The following is a 10,686-nucleotide window of genomic DNA, read 5'->3' on the forward strand; positions in this document are numbered from 1 at the left end:
CCCCAGGCCCCCAAAGACCAGGTCGCACTATCCAAGCTACCTTGGTGACCAATGCTATCCAACTCCCAAATGTTCTCATTGCAACCAAACTTTCAATATTCTCGACTTGTGCTGCTCATCCAAGCAGGCCAATCTTGTATGCTAGATTGGATTTCTTTACTTTGAATCCATTAATCGCATGACTGATGAATGAGCATATATACATATTTGTAATAGTTTTCTGGTGGCCTATCCTTACCATCTGAGATGCATTGATTCTAACCTGGGGTTCCCGATGATGGGTCATCACATTGCTTCACCACACCACCTGGAAATGCGTTACTACATTAGGGTTAGGTTGATTAGCTTTGTTGAGCTCAATTACATCTAAAAACTTGTAAACTTTACTGACTGCCATTCATTTTGTTAAGTCTGTATCTTATCATCAAGATATGTAACTACAACTTTCAAATAAGTCAGCTGCTTAGAATACAATCAAACCAAGCTCTCTAGCTAAACCCGAATCCTGTTTGCTCTTTTGGCTTTGTAGTGTACTCTTGGCAGGCCAATTTTGTGAAGAGTTGAAGCATGGGAAGCGGGCCAGAGATTGGCTCTCATTTCAGTACATATCAATCCAGGAGCAAGCAAGTAACAAGAAGACTTGATTTTAATTCTGCCTATGACCCATACAGGTTGCTGAAAAGTCTAAACTATGATCGTGCAATTCATTAGAGACACATGGAAAATAAACAATCACTAAACTCCAAAACTTTCATATTTTAGCATCTCTTCAACCTTGTAAACCAGACTTCCTAAAGGTCCAGGTTTATTTGATGCAATAAGGTGAAGATCTGGTTCAACAACTAATACCCACTATGTTGGGTGTACAGAATCCGCACCATGAATCTCATTTCTTGGGTTGAAATTGAGTGATGAACTTTGTAACAACATAGCAGTCGGGTGGGGTAATATTTGTGTAGTAGTTCTCGATGGTGTCAGTGATTTCGAACCCAAATTTCTTATAGAAGTTGATAGCATCTTCATTGTTTGTCTGGACATGCAAGTAAATCTCTGAGATATTCTGCTTGGAGCAGAGATCTAGAACATGGTTCAACAGCTTGGTACCTGCAAGAAACCCAGAGGCCATTGAGTCAGTCTGGTTCAAGTTTACAAGTAACCCTATAAATGTGATGAGGAGATAAAGCATCTATGGATTAGATCACAAGTCTACGTGCTGATCAGAGTGTTCATCAGCCTCAGCAATCCATGGTGCCTTACAGTGGGTTTGTAGCCTTTGGATTGATTAGAAAGTCATGTCTTCCCAATGAGCTTTCCATTTTAAACAGTCCAAAAAAACTGCAACATTAGACCCAATTTTTTTAAGGACATCCTACCTTGAGTCCTATTTATTGCAAGCTTAGCCCAATATACACTTGCAAATGAATTTCATATTTTGCATCTGAGATGTTATAAAAAGATCCTTTTTGGAAATTGTGATCAGAAAAAACATGCAAGTTAAAAGTTCTAAAAAAGAGAGGAGTGTCAAAAAGTACGTGGATTAAGGTAGTGAGAGCATGTATAAGGACTCTTGAGGTAGCTTTAGATAAAAGAGGAACATGATTTGTTCAGCCGATCCGAGATTTTTGGGTTATGGCTTTGATGATGATGATGATTTCTCCAGATCCAAATGATTTTACGGTGGTGAAGTAGTATCTTCATTCATAGGGTAGCTAAAATAATCGAGCATTGGTAAAAGGAACTGCTACAAAAAATTTACACTAGAAGCTAAAATAACCCATTCTAATTCTGGTGTATGTGGAGCATCTTAGCTCTATGCCTTTAATATTGGACACATGTATTCCAAACATAACTTAAAATTTTGACGGATGGCTCAATAACATCACCAAAAGGCCCGTGTTAAAGGCACCCCAATTCTTAGTAAGGGCGCCCATCTTAGTCAGGTCACCCTTTAAACTTATTTCTATGATTTGAGCACCCCACTTTTTTATTTTTTATGTTGACATGCCTCCTTCCACGCGACATAGGTGGGGTGCTCTAATCATGGTAAAACTTTAGTTTTCAATAGTTTGTGGGTGCCCTTATTTATATGGTGGGCGCCCTTAAAAAGAGCTCCAAAACAATCCTAGTTTTGTGATATTCCATTGAGTACTTAATGAGGTTTCAACACGTAGAGTTTACTGAAACAGGGCCCTAATTTTTTTTTATCAGTAAAACAGGGCCCTAATCAAGTTTAGGATTGTTAAACCTCGGTCAGAATGTCAACAGATCAATTCACAGCTACGAATTTGCAAGTTATATTGGAAGTAACTGGACCAATTTGCTATCTTAAAATTATAATCCAACAGTTTTGCCTTCCCAATTAATTGGGGAAGCGTAGCCAATTTGGAATTGATGAAGGGGAACTATGATGCTAGATGGGTCTAGGATTAGTTTCATGGGTCTAGTTTCTCCCAAGCGTAGTGTCCATATGGCACTCGAGCTAATGACGCATTGGGGAAGACTGACTTGGAATACGTCCAGGGATTTGCTTGAATGACAAATGGGCATAACGCTTGGGAGAAGCTAGGTCATGATACTAAGGTTGCAATGTGAGGAATAATACCCCCTCTGCACAATTTTTTTGTTCTGTTTTTCACATTCTATTCCTACTTTTAAAAATGACTTATCATCTCCACGAAACTCAATGAGAAAATAACCACCTTAAGCGTGTTAACTAAAAATTAGCAGAACCAAGGAAACATAAACTGTACTCACCGATTCCTAGCCCACGATATGGAGCCAAAACACCGAGTGTCATGATGTAAACACGAACAGACCCACCTTCCTTCTTCTCGAGGCGGCATGCAATTGCACCCACACAAATGTCACTGTAGTATGCTGGAAAAAGTAAACCATGATTTAGGGAGCACGCCATCATACTGTAAGAAATGGAAAATGGTGCAAGTCTCAAAAAGAAATAGATCAAGAAAGAAAAGGGCAAGTACAAGGATCTGAAAAAAGACAAGTACACATCTAAAATGTAACCCTAGACAATACTCCCCGTCTAGGAGTTTGTCACTAGGTATTTGACCAAATATGATCATCCAGAATCTACACTATTATTATTATTCTTTTTTTTTTTTGTAAGTAGACGATTTATTTTATTAGAAAAAAACAGGTGATTGATAGACCAACATACGAAGAAAGTAAAAAGAGCAAAGAAAATAGAACACAAAAGATCCAACTGGAGCATACACGATCCCATCGAAATAATAGATTCTCAAAGAAGACGCCTAAGAATTCTTTTAAGGTTTTGCTCCAATAAAACAAATATTCCATAGCACTAATGATAACATTGCGGGTTGAGCTCTCTTTCACCTCAAAGACCCGATTGTTCCTTTCCTTCCATATTGCACAACAAACCGCGAAGGGAGTCATGCTCCATAATATCCTTTCAGGAGAAATGCCATGGATTTCCACAATTGGAACACGGAGGATAGGGCTAAGCAGATTGAAAAGGATTTTCCACGAGATGGAAAGTGAAAAGTATTAGTCCCACATAAGGTTTATGAATAAGTGATTGTTTGATAATGACTAATGAGCACGGAATATTTATCATTTCTACATAAGGAACTCAAAATGTTACTCAAATGCCTAATTTTATTTGAGAAAATGATATTCCACCCTTTTATTAACTTCCTTGTCTGATGTTCTATCACATTCACGAGTCTCAAACAATATGACCTCTGTTATTAAATTTTTTTTTGGTGGAATACGCCACAACAATAAAAGAAAATAAGATATGATGATCTCCCCAAACAATACACACCTATTTGTGTCAAAGAAGGAAAGCCTAGAGAAATTTCCAATATTGAGCACACTCCTAAATTTCTCAAGCCAAACAGAAAGGCGTAAAAAGGAGATTCATACCTATCCCTTTCAGAATGGACATAACACATTGATACAAAATAAATTTCCTTCAAGGGATAAGACGTGCACAATGAAAATTTTCTTCAACTATTGATACTAATAAAAATCACTCCTCCACCGACAAACTATGAAACACCATAAAAAACTTCTTTGATGGTATCACATGCTAAATGTAAATAAACATATGCATTACAAGGGCCCACACATTCCTCTTGCAGCTAACATGCCTCTAAAATGTACTTTATCTTGATGATTTAGAATAAATATACTCAATAAAAATTAAATGCTAGACTTTAACAAACAAGTGAATTTCGTTGAAAACCCTAAACAAATTGAATAAAATAAAACATATTCTGAAATTTTTAATAATTTCATTTTATGGGTTTTAGTAACATAGCTTTTTTGCTACATATCATTCATAGGCAATATGAACTTTATCTATTATTTCACATATTTTAATTAATTAAAACATTGTATGAACAAATGACAGTAGATATGCATTTAACCCATATTTTAAAATAAATCTATAATATATATATTTAAAACGCTAAGTCCAAAATTATCTGCTATTTATTTCTTTTTAATTTTTGGGTTTCTCAAAACTCTTTCAAAAGAAGGTGCTAGCTCAATGAGGTGGTGAAGTTTGTTTGTGGTAATGCTATAGACTTTGGGATCGAAACCCACTTCACACTTAAATCCACAAAAAAGAAATATCTTTTCAAAAAATCCTTTAATCTTGATTAGAGATTCCTAAAATTGCCGACAATCCAAACTGAAAATTTTAATAACTCATTTGCAAGGTTTAAAATTTTGTCTTGAAGTATTGTCTTGGTCAGGAGAAAAACTGAGACCATCTCGACCAAGACGATCCCAAAAGACTGAATGTTACGAGCACAATGTCTTGTATTGGTCTCAGTTGAGAAATTTCGAGCTGGTATGAAACTTAAAACCATGCTCACCCATTTAGAGAAAAATGGACTTCAAATACAAAATTTACTGTTAGCTAAGACTTTTTGGTTTTTCTCTCCTAAAATGGAATGAAACATAAAGGAATCTTGAACCCTCCTATATTCTATATCAGTAATGCCCAAACACCCTTATCAGGTTTAATATGACCATCCCTACTCAAAAAGAGATTGCCTTCAAGAAATTATCTTTCCAATGATTATCCATTTCTAAGAAGCCAAAAAGGATAATATAGAAAGTTAGGAAAAGAAGGGATGGTTACTATTTATCCTCTCCCTAAAAAGAAAAAAGGAATATTCAAGCAAACTAAATAACTTCATCCTAAAAAGAAAGAAAAGGAATCTTCAAGCAAGCTAAATAACTTCAAACATTCCATAATTTCACTATTGAACAAACTTTTGTAAAGATTCGTACTCCTTTTAACAAAGAGATAAGTAACTGGTCAATTATTGATGCAAGCTAGTATGTCAAGGACAAATGTTGGAAAATCTACTAACTCTGAACTACCATTCTCTGAGAAAACACATACTGCCACCAATCACCACTACACGTGAAATAAATACCAAGAACAAAGACATTAAAGTTTTCTATATCTTCAATGCAATTGTCCTAGAAGCACTACATTATGCTCAACTTTCTGACACCAAGATCCCAAAATCATAGTTGCTAGAGAAGGAAATGAGTAAGGGAAAGACCCTTAAAATCCATAACTGATGCAGAAACGGGAAATGAGTGGCAAATGAGAGTGAAAACATATGGAGAAACGGGTGGAAACATGTAAAATATGACATTGAAATTCTATGGTTCTATCATTGCCAGAGGACAAGTATTTGGATAGAGAGGCCCATTGAGAATGAGGTAATGTTGACATCAAAAAAGGATTTAGAAGCAGATAAGGCATTGGGGTCCATATGTTTTTGGGCTTACGTTATACAAGAAGTAATATGGGTAGGTGGAAGAAATTTCAAGGAGGCACTAAACAAATTTCACGAGGAAGTGCATTTTGACCTTTGCTCAAGTAGTACTGTAGTACATTTATTATTAATTCCTAGAGAACAATACAGATCAAATATTCTCGACCATCAATTTAGTGAGAAGGGTGTGTCGTCACAAATATCTCACGTTTAGACTCAAAAGAACCGTTGGGTACTATTTTCTCTCTCGAAAAAGATGCTAATGCAAAAGATCGGACTTGACTCCATAACTGTTTACCTAGTTGTACATGAAGCAATTGCTTGTAGAACGACCAAGTCCCTTGGTGTCTATTTTTTTGGCAAATGAGGTAGTGTTAATTGACAAAACTAGAGACGGAATCAACAAAACTATTACTTTAGAGAGATACATTGGAGTCCAAGGGATTTACAATAAATAAGTAGAACCAAAATGGAGTATTGAAGTGCAGCTTCAGTCATGTCAGCATAGAGAGGAAAAGGATGTAAGAAATCGATGATCAGGAAATACCTTGAAACACCTATTTTCGTTATTTTGGTTCTATTTTACATAAGGATGAATAGATTGAGGAGGCTGTTGTTCATAAAATTACAAGTGGATACTTAAAATTAAGGTGCGCTTTTGGAGTGCTATGCAACTGATACATTTCAACTAAATTAAAAGTAAAATTTTATAAAATGACAATAAGACTGACCATGCTTTGTAATATCAAGAACATGTTCATAGTAATTCTTGGGTTTCTTATTTTTGGTGGAAAATCAATTGTTTGGGATTTTCTTTTTCAGTTAAAAGGGAAGGGGAATCCAAACAGGCCCTAAGCCAAAAACCCCAACAAAAGGATACCACATCAATGGAACAACATCTGAACTCTTTTAAAATCTATAACAACGCCGATGAAGAAAAATTCATTAATCAACCCAAAAAAAAAAAAAATTTTTGAAGGAAAAAAGATCTAGATAAACTTTCTTAGTTCTTGGGTTTCTTATTTTAGGTGAAAAATGGATATTTGAGATTGTCTTTTTCTATTTAAAGGGTGGGTAAGAGATCCAAACAGGACCTAAGTCTAAAACCCTAAAGAGGAGATGTTACAACAACAACAACAACAAATCCATAAATAAACATAGAAAACACAACACAACAAATTAAAGGGGGAAAAAAAATAAAAAGAGATACAAAAAAAGAAAAAAAGGGTAAGTGAGTGAGATAAGACCTAGCTTTGTAAATTCGAAAGAAGCGAGGGCATCAGCGTAATATTTATCATTGTAGCGAACAGGGAAGAGAGCAGTGTTGAGCTTCTTAAGCTGCATCAGGTTTTTGTCTCTCACTCCATCCAAAGATATCACCACTTCTCTCTTTCCACCTCCCATTTCCTCCTTCCTCTATACGGAGGACAACCCAACCAACTGTTTCTAGAGAGAGAAAAAAAGAGATATATATATATATATATATATATATATATATATATATATAGAGAGAGAGAGAAGAGAGAGAGAGAGAGATGGATTAAAAAGTACCCCCACTTTTGTTTTTGACCATAGACGAAGCTATGGAATAAAATTGGAAACTGTTATTTTGGCAGTGGTGATTGCTAATGTACGCTGGGTGAGTGGTGTGCGCCTCTACGGTGGGATCTAACTTTTTTGAGAGCTGCTATTGGCTTATTGGTGCCCAAACTTTTACTTAACACACCCCAATTTCTTAAATTATTTATCACTAAAACACACTATTCAAACATGAGGGATTGTTCATAGGATAATAATTGTGACAAAATTTATGATAATGATTTTTTTGTAAATCACTTTTGATAGGATTAGAAGTTTCAGAATGGGCTGATTTTTTTGTGAAGATGATCTCCTTACCCCTATTTACAAGTTGAAGAATCGTGGACTGTCAATTTTTTTATAAATCACTTATGATGGTTTAGATGTTTTGGAATGAGCTGATTTTTTGTGATGATGATCTTTATGACAAGTAGATCTTCCTCACTAAAAATCAGCTTAAAATCTTCTAATCCATACAAGACAAAATCATTGTCATAGATTTTATCACGATTATTGTCCCATGAACCATCCTCTTCAAAGATTACAAAGTTGTGTTCAAAGTATTACCTCAACATTACAAAATCTTATAAGAGATTCAAACAACTTCAACAATTGTTTACTTAAGTTTATTTATTAAGTAAAAGTTGGGGTGGCAATAGCCACTCTCTTTTGCGTTTAGTAAAGATGAGAAACCAATTTTTTTTTTAATACGAGCCGGGGACTTCGCTTATATGGATTGATTAATTACTTTTTATTGATAAATTAATAATTTATTATATGAAATTTCATGTTTATTATTATTATTCCATTAAAAATATGTTGCTTCGAAGTAGTTTGATAGGATATTAGCAACCCATAGAAGTGAACTGAAACAAATTGGCCTTAGCTTGATTTGGTTTGGTTTGATTCATTGATATTTTTGCTCGATTTTGATTCTTATTTAGTAGAATCAACCTATGTCCATTCAATTTTAATATGGCAAAAATCAAATCAAGTTGCACCCCTATTGCCTAGTATTTGCATGTACATGGGATTTGGGCGACATAGGATGTCAATTGGCTCTCCCCTGCTAGTAGGGTCTATGGTCCGGACACCCTGTCATATATATAAAAAAAAGTCTTTCCAAATTAATAAAATTAGATTATCCAAATTTTAAAGGATTATACAAGCCAATTGTTAACTCGATTCAATAGTTGATCCACACTAATTTTTCTTTTTTTTTTTTAATTTTAGGTTCTTTGAATTTTATCTGATATGTCACCCGATCATGTTTTTGGGTGCCACATGCACATAAACAGTCCACATAGATAGGCCCCTCAATGGAAGCCAATTATTTTATCCGTTGGTCAAAAATTAATTATTTTATCATTTGATTCGATTTGACTCGAACCGATATTTTTCTATGTAATGTGATGCCACGTATTTTTCATGACCACAATTGATCGATTTTTTCGTGCTTCTCTTATTCAATATCTTTTTTGTGTGATAAATCACACTATGTCCATAAAATAAAATAAAAAAATTATTCGTATAAATAGAGATCAAATCAATATAAGACTTAAGACTCTTTATAACTATAATAGAGAGTAAGAATTTCCTCAATGGTTTCATTTGATATTCAAGCAAATCACTCTTTGGGGATAATGAAAATGGTAATATTGATTAGAATTTATAATTCAAAGGATGAAATACAATACTATAATATAGCTGATGATTGCGACCAGAAAATTAATTTCTGCAAATAGATTTATTGAAAGTGTTTGTGGGTTTTTATTGGGAAAATGTATTAGTGTTTTCTTTGGAGGGAAGAAAGTAATCATCAGAAAATAAAATTAGGCATCACAATTTCATGCTAAGAAATTATTCTCCACTAAGTTTGGAAATAATTTCCACGGATAAAATTAATTTTAAATGAAAAGGCCTAACCATACAACATCAAATCGCAATTTCAAGGAATACCATTTTCCCAGATAATTTATTGCATATTCTCTATAAAAAAAAAAAAAGAAAAACAAAGAAAACCAATGGAACTGTTCATTGTTTCAACAATCGATTCAAAGGGTCAATAAATATTAAAAAGGTAAATTTGAAATATTTTATCATCATTTTTTAAAGTAATAATTGTGGTGATACCTGCAATGCCATGTTGTAGCAATCATCGTCATTGTATCACAAGGATCGCTTCTTTATCATAAGCATCACTAGTGTCATAGTAGTAATCAAAATAGTGAAGACTACCATACCATTATATGTGCAAAATCATTATTATAACATGCATGGTCTGTTGTTAGTGTATTTGAGGCTCTGCCTCATTTCATATGTTACCAACCAATTTTGTTGGTCATCTGTACATCGTAATATATCACCAACCCCATTATATTTGCAGCATTGTCGAACATCTTCACATCCATTAACACAGGAGGGTCCTTGACACCCACACAAAGTCCAAGTATAACCTTATTGCTACTCATAGTTTGGGTTGTACAAGAGGAGAGCTAGCTATGCTATACTGAACAGGTCAATATCATTATTGTATCATGAGGATTGCTACTCATAGTGATCACTGTTATCATGCCCATCCTATATCATTCCTAACAATCACTATAGTGAAGACTACAATACCATTATATTTGTGATCTCTATCATAACATGCACCCCATACTGTAAGTGATATGTGCTTTGCTTTATTTACAGGTCCCTGATGGCTCACAAAGTTACTCCAAAGGTGCTAATGTAACAATCCAAATTCGTCTACCATCTGTCCATTGACAAAAGCAATCTCTATATTGCATACTCATAGGGGTGAGTTGGAAACCCCGTGCATGGTTCAGAAGACATGAGTTCGACACTACGAACTTTATTTCTTAGCTATCCATAGTATTAAAGCTAAGAGCGATTAGTGAGAATTTTGTCACAAGTGCATTTTCTGCAGGTAAATTTCCCAAACATTCACAGAGCTAGTGACACGAGAGGAATTCTTGGAGCTTCTATGTTCTTGTGTGAAGCCTAGTTGTTGATATTATAAAATGAGTACTTCATGAAAGCGGCAATACATGCAGTGCTCCAACACAGAATGAGCCAGAACCATATAAGACACAAGGGGCAAAATTGTGAGTCAAATTCCAAATCACTATATTGTAATTATCTATCAGCCCGTTTTATTTGAGGCGTTGGCAAACATCTTTAGGTCCATACATCAAACGGTCTTCAAGACTAGCACAAATCCCAAGGATCACATAACTGTAGGTCAATAACATTTTCCACAAAAACACTGGTACCATGCATGTATGACTGGAAAATTATTGAAGTGAATTACAAA

At 34.7% G+C, this 10,686-nt stretch overlaps 1 protein-coding gene across 1 annotated transcript; it reads right to left on the bottom strand.

Annotated features, from left to right (window-relative positions):
- Nucleotides 1–628: 628 nt before the first annotated feature.
- Nucleotides 629–7,254, bottom strand: LOC147411945 (Acyl-CoA N-acyltransferases (NAT) superfamily protein). The gene is made up of 3 exons (XM_086454381.1): nucleotides 7,037–7,254; nucleotides 2,755–2,877; nucleotides 629–1,104 (listed from the first exon to the last, which is right to left on the bottom strand). Exons 1-3 carry the CDS (start codon nucleotides 7,191–7,193, stop codon nucleotides 887–889), a joined length of 498 nt encoding a protein of 165 aa, XP_086310507.1. The 5' UTR covers nucleotides 7,194–7,254; the 3' UTR covers nucleotides 629–886.
- Nucleotides 7,255–10,686: the final 3,432 nt, after the last annotated feature.

The sequence above is a fragment of the Akebia trifoliata genome, chromosome 1 (genome assembly GCF_017979445.1).
Source record: "Akebia trifoliata isolate Shusen 1 chromosome 1, ASM1797944v1, whole genome shotgun sequence".
In the NCBI taxonomy this organism is placed as follows: domain Eukaryota; kingdom Viridiplantae; phylum Streptophyta; class Magnoliopsida; order Ranunculales; family Lardizabalaceae; genus Akebia; species Akebia trifoliata.

What these genes read in the sequence shown, in the direction of transcription:
- LOC147411945 (XM_086454381.1), bottom strand. Translation starts at nt 7,193, where the DNA reads ATGGGAGGTGGAAAGAGAGAAGTGGTGATATCTTTGGATGGAGTGAGA. An exon ending in TTTCGAATTTACAAAGCTAG is followed by an intron (nt 2,878 to 7,036) that starts GTCTTATCTCAC and finishes TACTTTTTCCAG; the next exon opens with CATACTACAGTGACATTTGT. An exon ending in ATATCGTGGGCTAGGAATCG is followed by an intron (nt 1,105 to 2,754) that starts GTGAGTACAGTT and finishes GGTTTCTTGCAG; the next exon opens with GTACCAAGCTGTTGAACCAT.